This window comes from Stegostoma tigrinum, chromosome 4 (genome assembly GCF_030684315.1).
Source record: "Stegostoma tigrinum isolate sSteTig4 chromosome 4, sSteTig4.hap1, whole genome shotgun sequence".
NCBI lineage: Eukaryota > Metazoa > Chordata > Chondrichthyes > Orectolobiformes > Stegostomatidae > Stegostoma > Stegostoma tigrinum.
In genome coordinates this window covers 74407368-74434738 of record NC_081357.1, presented here as the reverse complement: position 1 = coordinate 74434738, position 27371 = coordinate 74407368, and the positions used below count along the sequence as shown (strand labels likewise).

The following is a 27371-nucleotide window of genomic DNA, read 5'->3' as shown; positions in this document are numbered from 1 at the left end:
GCCTACTCCTGCTCTTCATTTGTACATTCATAAGAAAACACTAACTAAACTCCAAAATTTCAGTCCACAGCCAGAGCTTTTCAGCAGTGGGATGTGTTCACACATCTTGGCAGTACACTCTCTAGAGCTTCCCATATTGATGAGGAGACAATTTTCATTTTTCACTCAAGGTTTCATTTGGGAGTTCGGGATCAACTTTGAGACCTAGAAGAAACTCGCCGAGATCACAGATCTGGTGAATCCAGACAAAAATAAAGGTGTGACTTCCTTTGCAAGCAGAAAGGTAGCAGATGCTGAGACAAAATGCAAACAGAGGAATTCTCAAGCCAGTAACCTGTCTAAAAGTCAGTTGTAAGTGGTATCCTGTATTATTTATAAACTTCCAAGTGAAGATTAACCATAATAGTCACCACAATGTATCAGAATCCTACCAAACACTCCAGATGATGAACATGGCCATCTTTGCCTTGAAGGACGACAGTAAATGAATTAAATACACAATTGAAACCAAGATTGAAAGATATAAATATTTCATAAAATGATTAATCAGGAATCATTTTTAATTGCTTGACAGCTTTAATTGTAACAGATGTGTAACACAAGTCTCAAATGTAATAAATATTTTGATTCAGTACAAAAAAGCTGCCTCGCAGTGCCAGGACCAAGATTTAATTCCATTTTCAGACGACTGTTTGTGTCGAGTTTGCACATTCTCCCCGTCTTGTGTGGGTTTTCTCCAGGTACTCTGGTTTCGTCTCGCTGTCAAAAGATGTGCAAGTTAGGTGTATTAGCCCTGTCAAATGTGAAGTAATGGGGATAGGGTAGGTCTGGGTCAAATGCTGTTCAGAGGGTTGGAGCAGACTCAATAGGCTGAATGGCCTCTTTCTGCACTGCAGGCATTCTATGATTACACTTTAACATTACCTGGTGTAAAAAGTAAGGCTGTATGGTTACTAGGAGGATACGACCCTGCTCATCCTGATTATGTAAATTGTTGCTTGTTTCAAATATGATACAATAATTGAGGCTGCAGCATTGCACAATTAATTTGTATTATGAAATTAGACATTTATATCTATACAGAAGTTCAAGTGTTCAAAACATTTAGCAGCATAAGAGTAACATGATTCATATACTTTCCATCGATTATCACATTAATTTGCGCTGTTCAATTGGATAGATTTTACAAACTAGTGACTGTTTTGAACCCCTGCCTCCCCTCCCATCCCAATAATGTGACAGGCACTTCCATCAATATGCACTTGGATGACTTTAAGTTCCAGTGAAAATATTTGCAATATTCAGAAGACTAGGTAATTTTAAAAAAAGCCTAGTTGCTGCATTCATTCTCCCCATGTCTTTTTATAATTTCCCTAGGTGATAAAAAGATCAGACTGGAGGAAAGTGATCTACAGAAGCTTCCATACTTAAAATGTTGCATTTTAGAGGCAATTCGTTTGCGAGCTCCAGGGGTTATATCTAGAAAAGTGATGCAACCTTTAAAAATTAAAGTAAGTTACCTATGTTAATGGTGCTTTCATCTAGGGAATGCAAAGGGAGATACAAATCGTGGGCTATACCGGGAACAAGCATGGAAAGTTTTGTGGGTGTTACAAGATCAAACACTACTCGGTAATGGTTGGGGTACAGTGCAGTCATCAGTCATACTGTACATAGGTTAAGGACCTGTTTGATTAACAGGGATAGAGGATGAACCACTAGTGAACCTTGAGTGAGAAAAGGCTCTTGTTTTAATGAGATGTAGTTTATTCCATTATAGGTGAGAAAATCCATCAGCAATTCAAAAGAAATACTGCTGAAATCATCTGTGATGTAACCATGCAGTGGAATCAAATGTAAATTACATATGTTGACTGTCCTAAAACTAAATTGTGCAGGATTTACCCTAATGATTCAGTGAACTCATACAGTGAGAAGCTGCTTAGCAAAGACTAAGGAAATCTCAATGTGTTTTCCCATTTTTGTTTAAACAGTGATTTGAACTCCTGAGGATATGTTGGTCTTACTATCCTTGAGTTAGTAATGGGACAGTGGTCAGAAATCCTGCTCTCAATGACCACCTAATGAATCCTTGTGGAACTAAGCCAGTTAAGAAGAATTTGATGAGGAAATATATCCGGCTTAGCCATAGAAATTTAACATCTGAATAAGAATCCTCACATTACATAATGTGCAGTTTGACAAGATACTGAATGATGGCTAGCACCAATGAATTATTATCCAGCACTATGTTCTTCTTTGGAACCTGGTTAAATACCTTAAGGAGAGGAAAGGAAAAGAAATCAAAACTACACAGTCTTTTAAAAAAACATATCTGTAAACAATACAGGAATTATTTAATAGTGATATTTTCTTACTCTAGAATTACATTGTTCCTTCGGGTGACATGCTCATGTTGTCCATTTACTGGGCACACCGGAATCCGAAAAAATTTCCTGATCCTGAGAAGTTTCTTCCTGTGAGTATATTTGAGTAAAAGCTTCTACTACTGTTTATCTTTGGATTATGTGTAGGAGAAATGCTCCCCAGTATCTCATGTCTTGTAGCAAATACAATTTTGAATCATTTCAAATGATAGTAACTAAAACAGGAAAGATTCCTTGACGGCAACAAAAAAAAATTGTGATCTGATGCAAGATTAATGAACAGAAATAAGAAGTGATGGTATAATATAATAGAAATTTCTGTGTTAGTCTATGAAAATTTCTTTGTTATTCAACAAGTTGTTTTATGTCATCTTCCAATAAAGTCTGTCAAAGTGAGGAGGATGTTCGCAACAGGGCGAGTAGCAAGAACCTGCATATGGAGTTTTTTGTTGTGGAGAGGTTGTGGCTTGTCGTTATCACACTGTTATGGCTGACCAGGATGTCTCCCACTCTAACCACCTGACAGAGGTTTACTGGAGCAATTTGTACATTGTTAATCAAACTGTTTGGCTTCATTGCACCCATCAAGTCCTGGCAGAGATGCTACCACTGCACCACAATACCTCCCTCTATTCCTAAACCTAACACCTGAAGAAGGAGCGAGGGTCTGAAAGCTTGTGTTTTCAAATAAACCTGTTGGACTATAACCTGGTGTTGTGTGATTTCTGACCTTGTCCACCACAGTCCAACACCAGAACCTCCACATTGTTCCTAAACTGAGAGATAATGTTGGTTGGGTATGTCGTGGAAAAATGTGATGTTTAAAGCAGGGTCAGAGATGTTGAGGCATGGTACTAATTAATGTAGCGATAACAAGGTGTAGAGCTGGCTGAACACAGCAGGCCAAGCAGCATCAGAGGAGCAGGAAAGCTGACGTTTCGGGCCTAGACCCTTCAGAAAATTGATTTTCTGAAGGGTCTCGGCCCGAAACGTCAGCTTTCCTGCTCCTCTGATGCTGCTTGACCTGCTGTGTTCATCCAGCTCTACACCTTGTTATCTCAGATTCTCCAGCATCTGCAGTTCCTACTATCTCTGTACTAATTAACATACTGCATTTGCTGTCATTTTTTTAATTCCCAGGTTTCATCACTCTGTATTTACCTGTTCCATTATCTCCTCTCTGAATTGTTGTCAAAAGTTAGATTATTACTTTGCCATACCTTGTATCTTCTGCATTAACCTCTTAGTTTTACCAGTATGAGTACTCTCGGTGTCCTGGTAATTTTTGTAATCTCCTCCCAGAGTAGTTTCCAACAAGTTCAAATGAGATTTGTCTCCTTTTATTATTTTACTATTCAACTATATTTGTGCATTGTGCCATTATTTTATTTCCAGAAAAATATTGTCTTCCTACAGGAACGATGGAAGAAGGCAGATATAGAAAAACATGTCTTCTTGGATGGTTTCCTGGCTTTTGGAGGAGGTAGATATCAGTGCCCAGGAAGGTAGGGAACTGTCTCATTATCATCTGTTTTTCAGATTTTGCTATGTTTATATTTGATATTTTAGTCAATGCATCTCCAAATGAAACTGATGCACTAATTCTGCAGAATATTAGGATAAAATGGTTGGTTAGGTCATGGTAAAAAATTGTCACTGACTTACTTCATATAATCAATTTATATGTAGTTTAAGTTTCGAGAAGAAAGTAACCTTAAGATTTTTTTGAACGATGCACTTCAAGTAAATGTCTGCTTTGTCACACCAAAGTGACACTTCCATTAGAGGTACTTTAGAAAATATTTGAGTAATACTGAAACATAAATAGCTGCAGGTTTTGAATATGAAGATAACCTTGTATTGTGTAGAAAAGTGTTCACCCAGACCTGCACTAAACAGTCCACGTTAATTTAGCACCTCAGAAATGTTGCACCCCAAGGGTTCCCTTATACATTACGAGAATCTTGAAGGTTCATTCATATTTCCTGGAGCCAACCCACAGCCTCCTGGGAATAACTTTTTGATCTTTCGTCAGAATTCCAGCTATTCACTGATGTGTGGAAATTCTTCCCTTAAATTCTGGCTAACTTATTCTCAAAAATACTTCTCAAAATTTTATGACTATGGACTTCTCAGGTCAAATTCAGACTTGCAGAATTTTTGCTTAAGCATTGAAACATCAGGAAAACCCTGGTTCCTAATGGCCCACTGTGCTCCCACAGTTTCTATATAGTTGCTGGTGCTGCAGCTGATTCTTAGTTTCTGGCAGATGTTTTATTTCTTCCTGTTCAAGGTGATTGATCCAGCTGACCATATTTTCCAAACACAAAGTTTCCTCTGCCACAAGATTCTGTGAGAACCAGTGTAGATTTATTTCTATAAATTTGAGCTCTGTAAATATTTTCAGTTGTTCCTCTTCCCACATGAATTACAATCTGAATTTGAGCCTCACCCACATATGCACAGTGAATGGTAATATTCATATTTTCTCTGCTTAAGAAGCAGGTTTGACTCTCATGATTTCCGTTGGCTCTCTCTACCCAGTGAGCTGCAGAATCAAAACTTTTGTGAGAAACACCTAGATAATTTCATTTTTAAAATTTATCTAAACCCCACAGCCAGACTTTCTGAAAATGCACGTTTGGGATATCCTCAGATATGTAAACTAATTATTTTACCTTTTAAATACAATGCTTGATTCTGTAGCTGGTAATAATTCTAATAGGTTTTTTTCAACACTTCTTGGAATTTCTATCTTTAAGCTTCTTCTATGGAAGTAACAGTTTAGAGCCTGGCTCAACTGAAAGTCCAGAAATAGGACATCCATTCTTCAGTATTTACATTTCTTATTCTGACATCAAAAGATAAATGTAGGCTAGCTTTTAATTGTAATTAATTTCAACCTTGTTTGAAATCTATTTACATCAAGATTACTTATCAATTTATCAAACAGATGCCCCAGTTATCGACAGTTAAACTTTAATTCCTGGAACTAATATAATCTAACACATATGAATTATAAATTAGATATTCAGAATAGCCTCACACTGGAATATTCGAGAATGTTAACTTACTTGAACAGTACACATTTCTTACCATCAAACTTGAGGCAGCATTCAGCCCCTGGCATTTATTTGTGTTCCATTGTGTTTCACTGTCTCTTATATCAGGTTGGAAACTGAAGGCAACATAATTGTGGTTCTGATTTACATCATGAAACACCAACAAATCTGAACTCAGTAGCTAGGGAACATAAGAATCAAACTAAAACAAGATATTTTCTAATCAGTCCGTTCAGAGATGTAATTACACACTGTTAGAGCGGGTAGGATTTGATCCCTGATGTCCTGGCTTAGGGGTAGGGACATTATCACTTTGCCATAAGAGCCCTCAAAACGAAACAACCAGGCTAGCAAATCTTTAGGACACGTGAAATCAATTAAATCAAACATAAGATGCCAGAAGAATATCCCAAAGGAAAAGCTGTTTCAAAAAAAAGTTATGGTTTTGTAAATTCAGTTTGAGCCTCCATCTTGGTTTTTTTTCTGAATCCAACTAACATGACCAACAACCCCCATTTCTGAAGAAGGGTCCCGATCAGAAATGTCAACTTTCCTGCTCCTCTGATGCTGCCTGGTCAGCTGTGTTCCTCCAGCTCCACACTGTGGTGTAGCATGAAATAAGGGTTTGACAGGCATTTGGGACTTGGGTGGATTTGTATGAACACAAGCTATGCTGCACCCTTGACATATGGATTTCGTCCCTCAACCCATCACCGCTGACTCACATGTATTGATGTTCTGAAGTATTCAATGGAGAGTGCAAGAGAACATGGGAGGAGCAGCACCAGGCACACCTGAAAATGAGACGTCAACCTGGTGAAGCTACCAAACAGGACTACTTGCACACCAAACAGCACAAGCAGCAACTGATAGACAAAGCTAAGTGATCCACAACCAACAAATCAAATCTAAGCTCTGCAGTCCTACCACACCCAGTTATCAATGTCCTAAGCCCAACATTCTTCAGCTGCTTCATCAATGACCTTCCCTGCATCATAAGGTCAGAAGTGGGGACGTTGACAGATAATTGTACAACGTTCAGCATTACGTGCGACTCCTCAAATACTGAAGTTCAAATGCAACAAGATCTGGACAATATCCAGGCAAGTGACAAGTAATTGTCATGCCACATAAACGCCAGGCTATGACCATTACCAATAAGAGACAATCTAACCATAACCCCTTGATATTCAGTGGTGTTAACATCATTGAATCTCCCACTATCAGCATCCTGGGGGTTATCAATGACCAGAAACTCAACTGGAGTAACCACATAAACAGTGGCCACAACAGCAGGTCAGAGGCTAGGAATACTGTGGTAAGTATCTACCTGCTGACTCCCCAAAGTCTGTCCAAGTCAGGAGTGTGATTAAAATGCTCCTCATTTGCCTGGATGGGTGGAGCTCCAACAACACTGAAGAAGCTTGACAACATCCAGAACAAAGCAGCCGTCGTAATAGGCACTACATCCACTCCCTCCGTCACCGATGCTCAGTAGTAGCAGTATGCACTATCTATAAGTTGCACTGCAGAAATTCACCAAGTATCCTAAACAGCACCATCGAAAGCTATAACACTTTTCATCTAGAAGGACAAGAGCAACAGTTGCATGGGAACATCACCAACTGCAAGATACCCTCCAAGTCACTCACGATCCTGACTTGGAAATATATCGCTATTCCTTCACTGTTGCTGGGTCAATATCCTGGGATTCCCTCCTTAAGGGCATTGTGAGTCAACCCACTGCAGGTGGACTGCAGCAGTTCAAGAAGGCTGCTCACCATCACCTTCTCAAGGGCAACGAGGGACGGGCAATAAATGCTGGCCAGCCAGCAACGCCACATCCCACACATGAATAAAAACAGTCATTTAACTCAACATTATTTTCTTTTCTCCATAAATGCTGCCATATCTTGCTGAGTGTTGTTATTTTATGTACCAACGTTGAATGAATTGATGCTGTGATCTCCTGTTGTCCGGCATAACTGTTTCCCTTTGGATTTTAGTTCTTTTCCAATGATTTGAAGCATTTGCCTTAAAGACTTTATACATTGAGTTGCACAAATAAGGTAAGCTTCAGTCGAGATTGAAGAAACTTTGTGAATTATAAAAGGCATAACAAAGGTGATGTGAGTTGTATGACGTCCATGAAGTTTCTCTAACCACGAGCTCCAGTAATAAAAACAGTGTTTACTAGCTCAAAACGGTTTAGAAAAGATGGGAAATGCAAATAAAGGTGCAGTTTTGTGATCCTTGTTGGCCAAATATATAATTGATATTTCTAGAGTAATTATGGTGTTTTGGGTCTGGTTTCTTCATCAAACAGCTGTTTTGTTTCCTCCCAGATGGTTTGCACTGCTAGAAATTCAAATGTTTGCTGCTCTTATACTACACAAATATGAGTTTACTTTATTGGATCCTGTTCCAAAAGAGGTAAAAACATTATAAATGCCATGCAAAAATGAGACTGAATGTGTTCGCCTTTTTTGATAGAAGTGGGTATGATTGATTTTGAAAGAAGAGGGGTTGATGATAGTCACATTTTAAAATTTGCTGTTCCACTGCTGGCAATTGCAGACCAATTCAGAGAGTTGAAACTGAGGTAGAAGAAAAATTGGTAATTTCAAAACATCTGAAACATTTTCCATTCTTGCATGTGGACCATCTTCACATGCATGGTCCATGAAATATTATGGTTTCAATTTTTGAAAATTCACAACCATCTTCAAAATCTGACCAAAGCAGTCATTGTTCTAGTTCAGCACTGATTGATTGGTTTCCTCACTGGAAAAGCTAAAGGATGTGGGAAATGGAAAAAAATGTCTGGTTAATTATGGTCTTCTGGATGTGTCGCCTATGCAAGAATCTGTGCTTTGCTTCTAACCATAAATACCAAATCTGAATGCATAATGCTAATCCAGTAAAATTAAAACTCCACCAGACTGCTCAGTTATTAACAAAATTAGTTTGATTCTGCATTATCTGATATTTTGAAAATTAAGAACAGCCATTCTGGAAATGCTGGTACAACATCAGGTAACAAAACATTAGGGGAAAAGAAACACCAACACATTAGTTGGAACCCTAGTTTATGTTGCATTTATAATCTTATTATAATCAATTGTGGCTTGTATTAGTTATGCTTTTGAGACAGCTTTGAAAAGTATACCCACAGAAACTATTGCATGTTAAGTTTGTTATTGAATTGTGAGCACAGATTTTTCTTCCTCTCTTTTTCAGAGTCCACTTCATTTAGTAGGAACCCAACAGCCAGCAGCTCCTTGCAGAGTTGAATATAAATACAGATGACCAATACTTACTGCAAACCCAGCTGTGCCCTGTGTGACCAGTGTACTCAAAAGTAGTTTTAATAACATTTTAAAATAAACTTTTTCTTTAAAATAATCATGTATACCTGTATTGTGTTCTGTAGAATTGTTTGACAACATAAATATTTATTAATAATCATATGGTCACAGACTCAAAAAGGCATATAGCATGGAAATAGACCCTTCAGTCCAGTCAGTCCATGGTGAACATAATCCCAAACTCAACTAGCCCCACCTGCCTGCTCCTGGTTCATATCCTTCCAAACATTTCCAATTCATGTAATTATCCAAGTGTCCCTTAAAAGTTGTAATTGTACCACAACTACCACTTCCTCAGGAGATTCATTGTGTTTTAAAAAAAATTGCTTCTAATGTCTGTTTTAAATCTCTTTCCTCTCACCTTAAGAATGTGTCCCCTAGTCTTGAAATGCCCCATCCTAGGGAAGAGACAACTACCATTAACACTATCTATACCTCCTGTTATTTTATAAATTTCCATCAGGTCACCTCTGAAACCTATCCAGCCTTTCTTTATAATTCAAACATTCCATGCCTGGCAGCATCCTGGTAAATCTCTTCTGAACTCTCTCCAGCTTGAAAATATTCTTCCTATAACTGGGTGGCCAGAACTGGACACAGTATTCCAGAAAAGGCTTCACCAGTGTCCTGTACAAGCTGAACATGACTTCCCAACTCCTATATACACTGACCAATGAAGGCATGCCAAATGCCTTTTTAACCACCCTGTCTATATGTGATGCAAACTTCAAGGAATCATGTATATGTACCCCTAGGTCCCTCTATTCTACAACACTACCCAAGTCCCTATCATTAATTGTATAAGCCCTCCTTTGTTTGTTGTACCTAAATGCAATACCTCACACTTAGCCAGAGCAAACTCTATTTTTCAGCACATTGACCAATTTGACCAAGATCCCTTAATAATCTTAGAAAACCTTCTTCACTGTCTACTATGCCACCAATGTCATCAGCAAACTTACTAACTATGCCTTCTTTAGTCTCATCCAAACCATTTATATAAGGGACAGAGATGGATGGAGAATTGATCCCTGTGCGACTCTGTTGGTCACAGGCCTGCAATCCAAAAAGCAACCCTCCACCATTACTCTGTTTCCTGCCATTAAGCCAATTATGTATCTAATTGGCAAGATCACCCTGAATCCCACGTGACCTACGTTACGGAACTTGAATATTGCTATACAAAAACACATTTTGTCCAAACTCTCTGTTTTGCACTCACCAGGACAATTTGTAAGTATACCAAGAGGAAAACCAACACTTTTACTGCATGAAAGAGGAGTGCTGATTGGTCAGCAAATGGACTCAAGTGGAAGCACTGCTATGGAGAATGCACCATCGATGCTGATTGATGGTTAACAATGAGACTTTGTTTCAACTTTAAACCAGGCAAGTTAGCTTTGATTTCTCAGGGCTATGGCCTGATCAATGAACCAGCAAACAACTGTTACATATTTTGTTAGTTGAAACAGACACATTGCATCTCCATGTTTTGTCTGCAAAGAACAGGGTCTGGATATTAACAAATCTAGCTTCCAGTAGACACAAGTGCACCATAGTGTGAGCCCACTGACAATCTTAACTTGGTTGTCAGCATAATTCTTTGCAGACACAGGATTATCCAGTAACTGTTGTCCAATTGCAGAATCATGTCTAATGTTGGACAATGTGTTGTGAATTTTGTAAGCACATCCTTGTTAGGTAAGATCAGTTCCTTACTTTTTACGAACAGGTAAAGGGATGTTTTTGCTTCATACAAATCTCAGTTTTAGGAATTTATGGCCCACATACCTGGCATCACATCAATACTGAAATTCATGTACAAAATAGGCAGAACATGGTTGACATCAGCATCCTGTTACTGGTGAACACCACCTGTTGTTGCTACTATGTAGGAGAGTGAAACAGCGAGCTTCACCTGTTCTTTTAAGTCTTTTGAGATGCCTTACCCTTAAGCCGAGGTCGACAGGGAAATTTCAAGGACCAAGAAAGATTGCCTTAAGGACTTTCACGGGAGTTCGAGAGTTTGTGCAAATATACAGCTGGAAGTAATCTGATCAGGATTGTTATTTATCCTGCAGGATTCAGGAATGGTAAGGTGTCTCAAAAAAACAAGCAACAGAAGGTCTACTTACAAAAGTTTCGTTTGGGTATTTGTTGTCATCGTCACATGGCTTCCAGATAGTAAACAAATATAACCTTTTCTCTCTTGTCTCCAAATGCAATTTAATGACCTTTTCCTATTCACTGCTGCCTTTTAGAAAGGTACTGAGTGTCACTGTGCACATTTTATCCCTTTTTCTCTCTCTGGCATTAATTTGGTTTGATTTTTCTCATCTAATTGGTCATTAAATCCATTTAAAATGTTTACCTTTTACTGTCAAACACCATGTTGTCCTTTTCCCAAAAAAATTTAAATAATTACAACTGAAGACTCAAAATGCTAGAGCTACATTGAGTGTTTTTCTTGCATCTCTCCATGTGGCCTCGTGGACTGAAAAATATTGTTACCCAGCACAGAAATGGCTGAAGGTACAGGCAGTATTAACATGAAGAATTCTGTACAACTACTATATGGCTGTCCATCCAAACAACATGAAAAATTGCCAACATTTGTCCTATCCAAACAGTCAGAAGACACCAGATTATAGTTCAACCAGTCTATTTGAAATCAGAAGCTTTTGGAGTGCTACTCCTCTGATGGCTTCAAAAGCTTCAAATTTCAAATAGACTGGTTGGACTACTTCTGATTTTGTCCACCCCAATCCAACACCAGCACCTCCACATCATGGCTGTCCAAAAATGCAAAATAAATCCAACACGGTCAATTACAGCCCTATCAGACTACTCATGATCATTAGCAAGGTGATGAATGGTCTCCTCAACAAAGCTGTCAAGCAGCACTTGCAAAGCAATTACCTATTCCCTGAAGTTGTTTCAGTTCAGCCAAGACTTCTAAGCACCTTACTTCATGACAGTCATGGTCCAAATATGAACTGAGGGAAGGTGAAAGCGAAAGACATTCAAGGCATCATCTGACTGAGTGTGGCAACAAGCAGCCCTGCTAAAACTGTTTAATAGAAATTGGAAAAACCTATCTACCGGAGGTTAATCATAAGTCTCAAGACATTACTGCACAAGTTCCTCTGCATACTTTCTAATCACCTTGTTTAGAGACGTTAATACATATATGTGGAGCAGATGGGCCTCCTGATGCTGAGAAAGGGACCCTACCACTGCACAAGAGCCTTTGGTTCTCAGGCTGGTGTCCTAGGCCCAATCATCCCCCACTCCTTCATCAATGACCTTCATGATGAGGTCGTAAGTTGTGTTGGCTCATACTCACACTGTTCAGTGCTATTCATGACTCCTCATACTGAAGCAATGCATCCCCCATTTGCAACAGGGCCTTGATATAATTTAACCTTGTGATGCGTAGCTGGTAGTATTGTGCTACACACATCGCCAGCGCTGGTCAAGCTCAAAAGCCCAGAGGGAAAAGACTGTAAAACTTGGATATGATAGAGAATTGGTCTGAACTACTAAACTGGAACTCCACTTTAGAACAGTAGTGTAACTTTTTGTCACTTTTCTGTCAGGTGAAAGAATCACTTACCCCTGGCATTCCATAGCATCACATCTCTGCAAAACATTGACATTACTATAAACATGAGGCGAGTTGTGGGGGGGGGTCAATATTGATCAGAAATTGAACTGGACGAGCCGTATAGATACTATGGCTACGAAAGCAGTTTAGAATTTCTGGCTGGCTTGACTCCATCAACACTAAAAGCTCGACACCATTCTGGTCACTGACCACCAAATTAAACATTCACTCTCCATTGTCAATGATGCCAATATTACTTTCTCCTTCAAACCCACAACTTTTACCACCTAGAACGACAAGCAAACAGTAGACACAGAAATACCAACCATGCACGTTCCCTGCTAATCTGTACACCATCCCAAGTTGGAACTATAATTACCATTCCTTCACTGCCACAGGATCAAAATCCTAGAATTCCCCCTTCCCAACAACCCAGGGGGTGTCTCTAACCCACCCAAGAGGGGCTGCAGAGGGTCAAAAAAGGCGGCTCAGTAAAACAAATGACTGAAGGAGGAGCAACAAAAGCTGACCCACAGTTAGCAACGCCCACATGACGTTAAGTTGTACGTCTGAACAGTACCTCAGTAAATGCGGCACGTTGCTCTGTTTTCTTTACAGTTAGTTCCTAGTTCTTCCCTGGTGTTTTTGAGAGAGACGGAAAAGCTGCTGTTTTGTTTTGACCCTGTCTTCTTGCAATGGGAGCTGGGGAAGTGTTTCTTTAACAGCAAGTGGTGATAGCGCTGTTGGAGCCTGCAGTGTGTGTGAAGAGAGCACAGTGCAAGCTCAAGGCTCTGCACACCTCAGCAATGGTTTGGTTTGATCTTGAGAGCATTGCGACCGCTAGGGGCTCGGGTGTCATGAGAGAGTTATTTTGCAACTTCAGTCGGGAGTTATTTTTTTGTAGTTGTTTCTCAGACGGCGCTGTCATGTATTTCAGTTGTTTCTAAGCTGTATGCGGCTCACTGATGGCAATGAGTGGGGAGACCGGCGAGACTGAGCAGCGCCCTGACCGGAACATGTACTATCTGCCCGTCAAATTCGGGCTGACCGCCTGCGCTGCGACTGTGGCTGAAACAGGTGCTTGGGTACACACACACACCCCCCCCCCCCCCCCCGTTTTAATTTACAACCAGAAAAAAAACAATTGACTTTGCAGGTTTTATCCCACCCCGAAATACACAGAAACTACCCCAGGCCAGGGGGAAGGGGATAACAAGGTGTAGAGCTGGATGAACACAACAGGCCAAGCAGCATAGAGGAGCGGGAAAGCTGATGTTTCGGGCCTAGACCCTTCTTCAGAGAGGACAAACTTGCACTGCATTTAGTTACCGCCAGAGTGTGTATTTGATCGAGAGCCATTGGAGCAAGCCAACGTGCGGCATTGCCAATTTCCTCACAAAGCTTGTTATTGACAGAGATAGCAGGAACTGGAGAATCTGAGATGACAAGGTGCAAGAGCTAAATGAACGGAGCAGGAAAGCTGACATTTCGAACCTAGACCCTTCTTCAGAAATGGGGGAGGGGAAGGGGGTTCTGAAATAAATAGGGAGAGAGGGGAGGTAGGGAGGAGATAGGTCTGTCCAGGGAGGACAGAAAGGTTAAGGAGCTGGGATGAAGTTGGTAGGTAGGAGATGGGAGTGTGGCTTTTGGTGGGAGGAGGGGATAGGTGAGAGGAAGGACAGGTTAGGGAGGTGGGGATGAACTGGTTTTGGATGTGGTAGGGGGAGGGAGGATTTTGAAGCTATCTATTCCTTCCCCCCCCCCCCAACTTCACAAGCTTCAAAATCTCCTGTTCCCCCTACTGCATCCCAAACCAAGCCCAGCTCGTTCCCGCCTCCCTAACCTGTCTTTCCTCCCACCTATCCTCACCCCAAGCCTCAACTCATCTCCTACCTATTAACCTCATCCTGCCTCCTTGACCTGTCTGTCCTCCCTGGACAGACCTATCTCCTCCCTAACTCTGCACGTACTCTCACGTTTACTGGCTCCATCCCCCGCCTCTTTGACCAGTCTGTCTCCTCTCCACGTATCTTCTCCTCTATCCACCTTCTATGCACCTCCCCCTCTCTCCCTATTTATTTCAGAACTCTCTTCCCCTCCCCCATTTCTGAAGAAGGGTGTAGGCCGGAAATGTCAAGCTTTCCTGCTCCTCTGATGCTGCTTGGCCTGCTGTGTTCATCCAGCTCCACACCTTGCCTATTATTGCCATCTGAGGGATTGGTTAGATCTGTTGGCTGGTTTGCGGTGCAGAGTGATGCCAATTGTTTGCGTTTAACTTCTGCACTGGCCAAGATTACCATGAAGGACTCTTCCTCAAGCTCTTATGTCTGAGACATGAGTGACCCTCAAGTTCAACCACCACCAGTCATCTCTCTGCTGAGAGAATAGCCCAATGGTATGGTAGGACTATAGCAACTTTATCTTTAATGTCAGCAGCAAAATTTGATAGAATCATGGAAACCATGTAATCTGAAGGAGAGCACTGCTAAAATGAGAAATTGCCATTGTCGATTCAGAGGGAATTTTCTGCTCTATACATATCTTTGGAAACATTAAGTGTGAATACTAGGATCTAATTTATGTACTTTTATATTTTTGGAATAAGCTTTTTGTTAATGCCTATAGACATTTATAATAAAACTACAAAAAGGAAATGCAAAGGAAAACAAGGATATGAAAAATGTAGCGATTTACAAATCTGAAATGAATAAGCAAGATCATTACTTGTGATCCTTTTGTTCACTGTATTAGAAATCTTGATACAGTGACTAATCGTAAACTTGTCAAATTTGTAAATACTAACATGCAGAGAGTGTGGAGCGGTCAAGAATGGAAACTATGTTTATGTAAAGATTTAGATAAAACAAGTAGAGAGACATCCTCAAATATAAAACAAGTGCAGGAAAAAAATGAGTTACTTTAATGTCACGCTTTGAATCTCTTTCTCAAAGAAAGAGACCAAAAATATCAATATTGTTACAGTGTGGAGAGCCAGTTACATGTCACAATGGAACATTGTGATTTATAAAGCAGAGCAAATATGAAGAAAGTAGGCTGAGAGCTCTGAAGCCCTATGAAGTTGAATGTTGGGTGCAAAGAGGTTGGAACAGAGAACATATGGTGAATACTGGAGTATAATGGAAGATTGCAGAAATGGAGAAAGATGAGATGCAATGGAAACTTGGAAAGCATTCTCCAAAAAGCTGCTTAGTGAGCTGCATTTGGGGCATTCAAAAGTTGTGCAACATCTCATATATTTTTGAACTTTAATATCTTTACTGATCACCTTTATTTCAGTCAAGGATAGGGTATCTAGTCTAGCTCTGGAGATTTGCATTAGCAAATGTAAAGTTGTTATAGAAGTACAAATTTTATTGTTAATAGAAAAAATGTGCAGAGAAAGAAAATTTGCATTTACATTCAGCAGGTTAAAAGGAAGGCAAATGGAATGTTGCCTTTTTTTTCAAAGGGAATAGAGTGCTTTTTAAAAAAGGAAGTCTTGCTAAAACTACAGCAAGAACTAGTCATGCGTCAGCAAGATAGCTGAACAGTTTTGGTTCTCTTATCTAAGGAAATATTCTGGCATTGGAGGCAGTTCACAGTAGGTTCACTAGACTGATCCCGGGTGTGGAGATACCATCTTAAGAAGAGAGACTGAAACGGTTGTGGCTGCTCAGTGAAATTTAGAAGAATGAGAGGAGACCTTTATTGAAACGTATATGATTCTCAAGGGGATTGACAGGGTAGATGTGGAGATGTTGTTTTCCGTTGTGGGAGAGTTTGGGACCAGAGGGCATAATGTCAGAATAAGATGTCGGCCAGTTAGGACAGAGATGAAGAGGAATTTTTTTTCTGAAGATAGTACATCTGTGGAATTATTTACCACAGAGGGATATAGAGGGTCAGTCATCAAATATAGTCAAGGCTGAGATAGACAAGCTTTTAATCTTAAAGGAATTAAGGGTTATGGGGAAAATGCAGGAAAGTGGAGTTGAGGATGATCGGATCAGCCATGATCTCGTTGAATGGTGGATGAGACCAGATGGGCCAAATGGCCTACGTCTGATCCTGTATTTCATGGTCAGTGTGATTGAAGAAGCCCTGGATAGTGATAGGAAAGAAAAATGTGTCTTAGCAGAAACCAGAAAAAATACTAATGATATTGTGTCCTATTGCATACAATTAATGGATTACAGTTGAAGTGCAACCTTACATAACTGTATTCTCAAAGCTACTATTGTTTGGAAGATTTTTTGCGATTTGAATTTGTTATGTACTACATAAGCAATCAGACAAATTTTATTTGCATATTTATAATGGTGACATTTAATGAAACCAAATAGATTAGTATCAGCACAACTGAGAGGTTGTTAATCGGCAATGACTAGATTTTTTTTACAAACAAATATGTTTTGCATTTTAGAAACAACTTAGTTTACAGCTGTGATAGTTGGTTTTAAATTGACTTTTATTAAGATTAGTGATGTAAAAATACAATTTCACAACAGTGACAATTTTTAAAGATGAAACTAAAACTGTTATCATCCTGTCTCCATCAAGCACAGGCAAAGAGTATGTCCGGGGGTATTCTCAATTTATTTGGGCAATTATTGCTGTCTAATACTATGCAATCTCGGGAAAAGGAACTAAAAATGCTGCAACATTCCCAGCAAAATTCCAGGCCCAGAACTTCCTCCATCACAGGATATAGATAGGATCAGTTCTGCCATATGTCATTTTGCATGATGTTAACAAATAAATAACAGAAGGGTCACCGGACTCAGTGTTAACTCCATTTTCTTTCTACAGATGCTGCAATGCCAGCTGTGTTTCTCCACTATTCTCTGCTTATGTTTCAAATGTATTTGCCTTGCTTCTTACTTGACTGATGACTGACTGATTGATTGATTGGTTTTTAATTTGTTTCTTTGTTCTTAGTGACCTTTCCATTTGATTTAACTAAAACAAGACTTCAGATTCAAGGAGAATCAGTTCCCCATCAGTTTAGAGGTAGTAAAACAGTAAAACCTTATCGGGGGATGATCCAAACAGCAGCTGGAATAGTGAAAGAAGAGGGCCTGTTCAAACTCTGGCAGGGCGTTACTCCTGCCATCTGCAGACATATTGGTAATTAGATTTAGCATAATTTTTTAAAATTTCCTGATATATTGTAATCATTACTTCACTGTTGCACTATTTGTGCTCCTAATCACTGTTCTGAAGAAGAGTCACTGGACTCAAAACATTAACCCTCTTTCACAGCACAAATACTGTCAGACCTGCTGAGCTTTTCCAGCAATTTCTGTTTTCAGCACTTCCTTTTGGTTCTATAGATTTTGAGTAGAATATTCACTTCTGCTGTACCTGTGGATGTTTTTATTATGCATGGCGGTACAATATGATATTAAGCCTAAATTGCTTTTTGAAAGTCAGCTTAACTAGTGGCTATGTCATGCAGGATCATTCTGATTTACTTAATGACTTGGTTTTAGACACTTTTGGGAAAGCACAATTTTAAATGTTTGTGAGGAATCCAAAAATGATAAAAGCTACCTGAAAATTAGGGTTTCAATACAACACTGTTCAAAATTTCCCTGAGGTTACTCAAAAATAACCTTTCAAACAGAATTACATATGGGAACATTGCTGCCCTTGCTGTGGGATGGTACGAAATGCAGACTAGAGATCTCCTAAGGAAGAAATAAGGTATTCTCTATTCGATGTCTTATGACAGCTGATCAGTCCATGTCCAGATGCAGTAAGTTCTGGTTATTATTCAAGTTTGGAGCAAAACGTTGCAAATGACATGGACGCTAGACAATTTGTGCTATAAATAGATACATCTTGAAAAATGTCCGTATTACAGAGAAGGGGATCCTGGATGTCTTAAAACACATAAAGGTAAATAAATCCCTGCAACCTGATGAGGTGTACCCTAGAACTCTGTGGGAAGCTAGGGAAGTGATTGCTGGGCCCCTTGCTGAGATATTTGTATCATCGATAGCCATAGGTGAGGTGCCAGAAGACTAGAGGGTTGGCTAACGTGGTGCCCCTATTTAATGAAAGTGGTAAGGAAAAGCCAGGGAGCTGTAGGCCAGTGAGCCTGATATTGGTGGTGGATAAGTTGTTGGAAGGGATCCTAAGGGAAAGAACTTGCATGTATTTGGAAAGGCAAGGACTGATTAGGAATAGTCAACGCGGCTTTGTGTGTGGGAAATTGTGTCTCATTAATTTGATTGTGTTTTTTGAAGAAGTAACAAAGTGGATTGATGAAGGCAGAGCAGTGGACATGATCTGTGTGGACTTGAGTAAGATGTTCAACAAAGTTCCGTGTGCTAGACTAGTTAACATGGTTAGATCACATGGAATACACGGAGAACTAGCCAGGTGGATACAGAACTGGCTCCAAGGTAGGAGACAGAGGGTGATGGTGAAGGGTTGCTTTTCAGACTGGAGGCCTGTGACCAGCGGTGTGCTGCAAGGGTCGGTGCTGGGCCCACTGCTTTTTGTCATTTATGTAAATTATTTGGATATGAACATATGAGGTATGATTAGTAAGTTTGCACGTGACCCCAAAATTGGAGGTCAGGTAGACAGCAAAGAAGGTTACCTCAGAGTACGATGGGACCTTGATAGGATGGGCCAGCGGGCTGAGGAGTGGCACATGGAGTTTATTTTAGATATGAGGTGCTGCATTTTGGGAAGGAAAATCAGAGCGGGACTTGTACACTTAATGGTGAGGTCCTGGTGAGTGGTGCTGAACAAAGAGACCTTGGAGTGTAGGTTCATTGTTCCTTGAAAGTGGAGTTGCAGATAGACAGTATAGTGAAGAAGGCATTTGGTGTTCTTGCCTTTATTGTTCAGTGTTTTGAGTACAGGAGTTGGGATGTCGTGTTGTGGCTGTACAGGACATTGGTTAAACTGCTTTTGGAATAATACGTTCAATTCTGGTCTCCCTGCTATAGGAAGGATGTTGTGAAATTTGAAAGGGTTCAGAAAAGATTTACAAGGATGTTGCCAGGTTTGGAAGGTTTGAGCTACAGGGAGAGGCTGAATAGACTGGGCGATGACCTCGTAGACATGTATAAAATTATAAGGGGCATAGATAGGATGAATAGCCAAGGTATTTTCCGCAGGGCGAGAGATTCAGAACTAGAGGGAATATGTTTAAGGTGAGAGGGGAAAGAGTTAAAAAGGATCTAAGGGGCAACATTTTCACACAGAGGGTGATGCGTGTATAGAATGAGATGCTAGAGGAAATGGTGGAGGCTAAAAAAATTACCACATTTAACAGGCATCTGCATGGGTATATTAGTAGGAAGTGTTTAGAGAGATATGGGCCAAATGCTAGCAATTGGGATTATATTAATTTAGGATATCTGGTTGGCTTGGACCAAAGAGTGTTTCCTTGCTGTACAGCTCTATGACTGCATGACATTCGTGCCAGACAATGATCATCTCCAACAAAGGAGAATTTAACCTTTGCCCCTTGATGTTCAGTGGCATTATTATAACTGAATTCCCCCACTATCAGTATCCGGGGGTTAACATCGGCCGGAAGCTAAGCTTGTCTAGCCACTTAAATACTGTGGCTACTAAAGCAGGTCAGAGGTTAAGCATCCTGAAACGAGTCACAGACCCCAAAGCGTGCCCAGCACGTGAAAGGCACAAGTCAAGAGTCTGATGAAATACTCCCCACTTAGCTGCGTGAGTGCAGCTTATATGACATTCAGGAAGCCTGACGCTTTCCAGGACAAGTAACTGGCTTGATTGACACCACATCCACAAACATTCAGTCTTTCCTCCACCAATGCTCAGTTACAGTAATGTACCATTTACAAGATAAATGGTAGAAATTCACTAAATCTCATAGATAGCGCCATCTAAACCTGTGGACGCTTCCGTCCAGAAGGTAAGTACGGCAGGTATATGGAAACACCATCACCTGCAAGTTCCCCTCTGAGTCATTCACCAACCTGTCTTGGAAATACACTAAGTCAATATTCTGCAGCTCACTTCCTAACAGCATTGTAGGTGTACCTACACCAGATGGATTGCAGTGGTTCACCACCTTCCCAAGGACAACTGGGGATGGGCAATATACGTTAGCCAGCAACGCCTACATTGACTGATTTTTTTAAGAAATCAGCTGGTTGAAAAATTGATGCAGGCTTTGCAGCAAGCAATCAACTTTCCTCTTGACTGCAAGACACATGTAAACCAGTGAACCACAACAAGAAGGAAGACTATTGTTGGGGATGGATATTTTATGAGTTCTGGGAAAAGGCCTAGAGACCTGAAAGTTAAGAGTGGATTATTGCAATCTAATTTTGATTTTAATGTTCTGTAAGTATCCCTTATTTACGCATACCCTTTCTTTTATTTATGATGTGTACTAGTGTATTCAGGAGTACGGATGGTTGCCTACGAACAACTCCGTGATTCTGTGCTTCACAAGGACAAAGATGGCTATTTCCCACTGTGGTAAATACTATAAATACAATGCAGTATAATGTACAAAGCTTTTATTCTGTATTTTCATGCACAGATTTGATTTAAAAGATGATCTGTTAAATTTATTTTAAAAGTATTTGCTATTTACACCTATATTAAATAAATAATGAAAGTCAAGGCAGCTTGGCAGGGTTCTGTGTGGTAAATTAATTAGTAAAGTTAGATCACATGGGATTCAGGAAGAGCTTGCCAATTGGATACAAAATTGGCTCGACAGTAGGAGTCAGTGGTGGAGACCTGTGACCAAAGGTGTTCTGCATGCAGTGGTGCTAGATCTGTTTTTGTAATTTATGTAAACGATTTGGATGAGAATTCAAGAGGCATTGTTAGTAATTTTGCAGATCACACCAAAATTGGTGGTATAGTCAACAGTGAAGAAGGTTATCTAAGATTACGAAGAGATCTTGATCATTTGGGTCAATGGACTGAGGAGAGGCAGATGAAGTTTAATTTAGATAAATGTGGGGTGTTGCATTTTGATAAAACATAAAAGGGAAGGACTTACACAGTTAATGGTAGGGCCCTAATTAGTGTTGTTGAACAGAGAGACTGAGGAGTTCAGGTACGTAGTTCTTTGAAAGTCACATCACAGGTAAACAGGGTGGTTAAGAAGACGTTTAGCACATTTTGCCTTCATTGCTAAGACCATTGAGTATAGGAGTTGGGACATCAGGTTGAGGATGTACAGGATGTTGGTGAAGCCACTTTTGGAGTACTATGTCCAGTTCTGGTTGCCCTGCTAAAGGAAGGAGATGATTAAATAGGAGAGAGTTCAGAAAAGATTTAGGAGGGTGTTGCCAGGATTAGAGGTTTTGAGTTATGTGGATAGACTGAGACTTTTTCCATTGGACCGTAGGAGGTTGCGAGGTGACCTTTATAGATCCTGGATTTGCATGGCAGTTCAGTGCTAACTGGAATGCTTAGGTATGCATGAAAGTGAGAAAGGCTGTATGTATTAATCATGGAATGAGAAGAAAGAATAAAGTAGAAAAATGAGCATCAAGTGCTAATCTTTATTTCAGAAGATATTTCAGTCCTGTGTGCTGAGGAATGGTAAACTTCAATATAAATATTGATTATTTTGTTGTAAAAAATAACAAAACTAATGGCATTACTGTTATTTGTGTGCAAATAATATAACAAATTTAAGTGAAGGACTGGTGTGCTGTTAAGTACAATATCTAAATGTTGTTATCTGATATGCACCCATTCTCCATTAGCTTCATGTAATCACCATTTCACTGCCAGTTTCAGCATGAGAAAGTATTAAATGCCTTTATTTGTATGGTAAATACAGTAGTAATGACTTAATTCATTAAATGCGTCTCTGAAAGTTATTTTCCAAAGTTAAATGCCAATATAAGTGCTTTTTAAATCAAATGACATGTTTATTGGTCCCAATCACCCTCCTGACATTGAAAATTAATTGTTACAAACGAGTGGCCGCATTCCTTCAGGTACTAATTCCGAAGATTTTGAAAATGTGATGGCTCTCTTCTTTCTCTCAACCCGACATTACTTCTCTTCAATGCTCTTTGCGTGTCTGTTTTGACATTGAATCCACCCACTGTAATTTACACTTCCTTCTCACTCTTAGCACTTAATATCCTGATCTTTCAGGCGATTGAGATACGCATTCCCGCTTCCCCCCCCCCCCCCCCCGCCCGGTCCCGTTACCCCCCCCCCCCCCCCGCCCGGTCCCGTTCCCCCCCCCCGCCCGGTCCCGTTCCCCCCCGCCCGGTCCCGTCCCCCCCCCCCCCCCGCCCGGTCCCGTCCCCCCCCCGCCCGTTCCCGTTCCCCCCGCCCGCCCGCCCGGTCCCGTTCTCCTCCCCCCCCCCCCGCCCAGTCCCGTTTCCCCCCCCCCCCCCGCCCGCCCGGTCCCGTTCCCCCCCCCCCCGCCCGCCCGGTCCCGTTTCTCCCCCCCGCCCGCCCGCCCGCCCGGTCCCGCCGCCCCCCCCCCCCCCCCCGCCCGCCCGCCCGGTCCCGTTCCCCCCCCCCGCCCGCCCGCCCGCCCGGTCCTGTTTCCCCTCCCCCCCCCGGTCCCGTTCCGCGCCCCCCCGCCCGGTCCCGTTCATTTGTGTTCCAAATGCCTGACTCTCGTGGCCGAAACATTAAGCTCGCATTTTCAGCAATCAGTGCAAAAATTGAATAATTGAAAAGGAAATTTTTAAAATTGAAACAAAGACATGATTAACCAGCAACAGAAACTGTTGGTGCATTGGTATGACAAAATCTGGGGCAATGCTTATAAAGTGTATCAGAGACTTTGACTTTCTTAATATTGTCAATTAATAGTATAAAATAGCTATTTTATAAATGGAGGCAACACAGTGTGGAGCTGGAGGAATACAGCAGGTCAGGCAGTATCAGAGGAGCAAGAAGGTTAACATTTTGAGTCAGGACCCTTCTTCAGAAAAGGGTCCAGACCCAAAACATCAGCTTTCCTGCTCCTCAAAACAAAAGATAAAGGTAATAGTACAATAATGCAGATGTTGGATCATTTGCCCGCAGGGTGGGTTGGGTGTGCCAGTTAAGATGTGGCTTTCAAATGCAAATCAATGGCCTCTTCCGATTGTGGTTAAACAAAAGTAAGGCATTCTGTGGGAATAGACAAACAACTTCATCTGTCTCGATCTAAACTTATAAATCTGGTTCATTAGTCAACTCTCTTGAAAGAATGGGTTAAGCATGTATTGTTTGCTGCAATTATTTCATTACAACAGGAACTAAACTTGCAAGTACTTAATTGGCTGTAAAGCTCTTTAGGGCACCCTGATGTCATGAAAGGCACTACATAAAGGGAGGATTTATATGTATTTGGAGAGGCAGGAATGATTAGGGATAGTCAGCATGGCATTGTAGAAGGGAAATTGTGTCTGACATTTGATAAGGTTCCCCATGGTAGGCTCATTCAGAAGGTCAGGAGGAATGGGATACAGGGGAACTTAGCTGCTTGGATACAGAATTGGCTGGCCAACAGAAGACAGCGAGTGGTAGTAGAAGGAAAATATTCTGCCTGGAAGTCAGTGGTGAGTGGAGTTCCACAGGGCTCTGTCCTTGGGCCTCTACTGTTTGTAATTTTTATTAATGACTTGGACGAGGGAATTGAAGGATGGGTCAGCAAGTTTGCAGACGACACAAAGGTCGGAGGTGTCGTTGACAGTGTAGAGGGCTGTTGTAGGCTGCAGCGGGACATTGACAGGATGCAGAGATGGGCTGAGAGGTGGCAGATGGAGTTCAACCTGGATAAATGCGAGGTGATGCATTTTGGAAGGTCGAATTTGAAAGCTGAGTACAGGATTAAGGATAGGATTCTTGGCAGCGTGGAGGAACAGAGGGATCTTGGTGTGCAGATACATAGATCCCTTAAAATGGCCACCCAAGTGGACAGGGTTGTTAAGAAAGCATATGGTGTTTTGGCTTTCATTAACAGGGGGATTGAGTTTAAGAGTCGTGAGATCTTGTTGCAGCTCTATAAAACTTTGGTTAGACCGCACTTGGAATACTGCGTCCAGTTCTGGGCGCCCTAGTATAGGAAAGATGTGGATAATAAAATGTGAGGCTGGATGAACACAGCAGGCCAAGCAGCATCTCAGGAGCACAAAAGCTGACGTTTCGGGCCTAGACCCTTCATCAGAGAGGGGGATGGGGGGAGGGAACTGGAATAAATAGGGAGAGAGGGGGAGGCGGACCGAAGATGGAGAGTAAAGAAGATAGGTGGAGAGGGTGTAGGTGGGGAGGTAGGGAGGGGATAGGTCAGTCCAGGGAAGACGGACAGGTCAAGGAGGTGGGATGAGGTTAGTAGGTAGCTGGGGGTGCGGCTTGGGGTGGGAGGAAGGGATGGGTGAGAGGAAGAACCGGTTAGGGAGGCAGAGACAGGTTGGACTGGTTTTGGGATGCAGTGGGTAGAGGGGAAGAGCTGGGCTGGTTGTGTGGTGCAGTGGGGGGAGGGGATGAACTGGGCTGGTTGAGGGATGCAGTGGGGGAAGGGGAGATTTTGAAACTGGTGAAGTCCACATTGATACCATATGGCTGCAGGGTTCCCAGGCGGAATATGAGTTGCTGTTCCTGCAACCTTCGGGTGGCATCATTGTGGCAGTGCAGGAGGCCCATGATGGACATGTCATCAAGAGAATGGGAGGGGGAGTGGAAATGGTTTGCGACTGGGAGGTGCAGTTGTTTGTTGCGAACTGAGCGGAGGTGTTCTGCAAAGCGGTCCCCAAGCCTCCGCTTGGTTTCCCCAATGTAGAGAAAGCCGCACCGGGTACAGTGGATGCAGTATACCACATTGGCAGATGTGCAGGTGAACCTCTGCTTAATGTGGAATGTCATCTTGGGGCCTGGGATGGGGGTGAGGGAGGAGGTGTGGGGACAAGTGTAGCATTTCCTGCGGTTGCAGGGGAAGGTGCCGGGTGTGGTGGGGTTGGAGGGCAGTGTGGAGCGAACAAGGGAGTCACGGAGAGAGTGGTCTCTCCGGAAAGCAGACAGGGGTGGGGATGGAAAAATGTCTTGGGTGGTGGGGTCGGATTGTAAATGGCGGAAGTGTCGGAGGATGATGCGTTGTATCCGGAGGTTGGTAGGGTGGTGTGTGAGAACGAGGGGGATCCTCTTGGGGCGGTTGTGGCGGGGGCGGGGTGTGAGGGATGTGTCGCGGGAAATGCGGGAGACACGGTCAAGGGCGTTCTCAATCACCGTGGGGGGGAAGTTGCGGTCCTTAAAGAACTTGGACATCTGGGATGTGCGGGAGTGGAATGTCTTATCGTGGGAGCAGATGCGGCGGAGGCGGAGGAATTGGGAATAGGGGATGGAATTTTTGCAGGAGGGTGGGTGGGAGGAGGTGTATTCTAGGTAGCTGTGGGAGTCGGTGGGCTTGTAATGGACATCAGTTACAAGCTGATTGCCTGAGATGGAGACTGAGAGGTCCAGGAAGGTGAGGGATGTGCTGGAGATGGCCCAGGTGAACTGAAGGTTGGGGTGGAAGGTGTTGGTGAAGTGGATGAACTGTTCGAGCTCCTCTGGGGAGCAAGAGGCGGCGCCGATACAGTCATCAATGTACCGGAGGAAGAGGTGGGGTTTGGGGCCTGTGTAGGTGCGGAAGATGGACTCCCCTTCCCCCACTGCATCTCCCCTTCCCCCACTGCATCCCTCAACCAGCCCAGTTCATCCCCTCCCCCCACTGCACCACACAACCAGCCCAGCTCTTCCCCTCTACCCACTGCATCCCAAAACCAGTCCAACCTGTCTCTGCCTCCCTAACCGGTTCTTCCTCTCACCCATCCCTTCCTCCCACCCCAAGCCGCACCCCCAGCTACCTACTAACCTCATCCCACCTCCTTGACCTGTCCGTCTTCCCTGGACTGACCTATCCCCTCCCTACCTCCCCACCTACACCCTCTCCACCTATCTTCTTTACTCTCCATCTTCGGTCCGCCTCCCCCTCTCTCCCTATTTATTCCAGTTCCCTCCCCCCATCCCCCTCTCTGATGAAGGGTCTAGGCCCGAAACGTCAGCTTTTGTGCTCCTGAGATGCTGCTTGGCCTGCTGTGTTCATCCAGCCTCACATTTTATTATCTTGGAATCTCCAGCATCTGCAGTTCCCATTATCTCTGATAGGAAAGATGTGGATGCTTTGGAGAGGGTTCAGAGGAGGTTTACCAGGATGCTGCCTGGACTGGAGGGCTTATCTTATGAAGAGAGGTTGACTGAGCTCGGTCTCTTTTCATTGGAGAAAAGGAGGAGGAGAAGGGACCTAATTGAGGTATACAAGATAATGAGAGGCATAGATAGAGTTGATAGCCAGAGACTATTTCCCAGGGCAGAAATGGCTAGCACGAGGGGTCATAGTTTTAAGCTGGTTGGTGGAAAGTATAGAGGGGATGTCAGAGGCATGTTCTTTACGCAGAGAGTTGTGAGGGCATGGAATGCGTTGCCAGCAGCAGTTGTGGAAGCAAGGTCATTGGGGTCATTTAAGAGACTGCTGGACATGCATATGGTCACAGAAATTTGAGGGTGCATACATGAGGATCAATGGTCGGCACAACATTGTGGGCTGAAGGGCCTGTTCTGTGCTGTACTGTTCTATGTTCTATGTTCTATAAATGCAAATTCTAATTTTTATTTAATCACATTGGCTTGATGATTACAATGTCATTATGAAACTTCGTGTTGAAGTTTGATCTTTGTCTGAAGAAGGTGAATTTAGCAATCGTTTCAAAGGGAAGTACAAGTGTTAAGTACATCTGTTTACTAAACTAATAGATACACAGCTAACCATATTGATACAGTTCAGCTAGCTGGTAATCCACAGTTATAATGAATTTTATCACTTTTCAGCCAGTGCTGTTTAAAAGAGTCACTAATATTTAGGAAATTGGAATATTTAAAATCAGAACCAAAAACTGTGTACTTCACTCTGCAGCAAACATCCTTCAGG

The 27371-nt window shown here is 42.1% G+C and overlaps 2 protein-coding genes across 2 annotated transcripts in view; both read left to right on the top strand.

The window, feature by feature from the left end:
* LOC125452267 (24-hydroxycholesterol 7-alpha-hydroxylase) overlaps positions 1–8854 on the top strand; it is a 36724-nt gene extending 27870 nt beyond the window's left edge. Inside the window, exons 8-12 of the mRNA XM_059645703.1 lie at positions 1378–1511; positions 2384–2479; positions 3804–3892; positions 7795–7882; positions 8690–8854. Of these exons, the coding sequence (XP_059501686.1) occupies positions 1378–1511; positions 2384–2479; positions 3804–3892; positions 7795–7882; positions 8690–8758 (476 nt within the window). The 3' untranslated portion in view covers positions 8759–8854. The remainder of the gene's footprint in view (positions 1–1377; positions 1512–2383; positions 2480–3803; positions 3893–7794; positions 7883–8689) is intronic.
* Positions 8855–13273: 4419 nt separating this feature from the next.
* Positions 13274–27371, top strand: part of slc25a27 (solute carrier family 25 member 27) — a 29855-nt gene continuing 15757 nt past the window's right edge. Inside the window, exons 1-4 of the mRNA XM_059645702.1 lie at positions 13274–13501; positions 17363–17551; positions 20824–20908; positions 23450–23526. Coding sequence (XP_059501685.1) covers positions 13390–13501; positions 17363–17551; positions 20824–20908; positions 23450–23526 — 463 coding nt within the window. The 5' untranslated portion in view covers positions 13274–13389. The remainder of the gene's footprint in view (positions 13502–17362; positions 17552–20823; positions 20909–23449; positions 23527–27371) is intronic.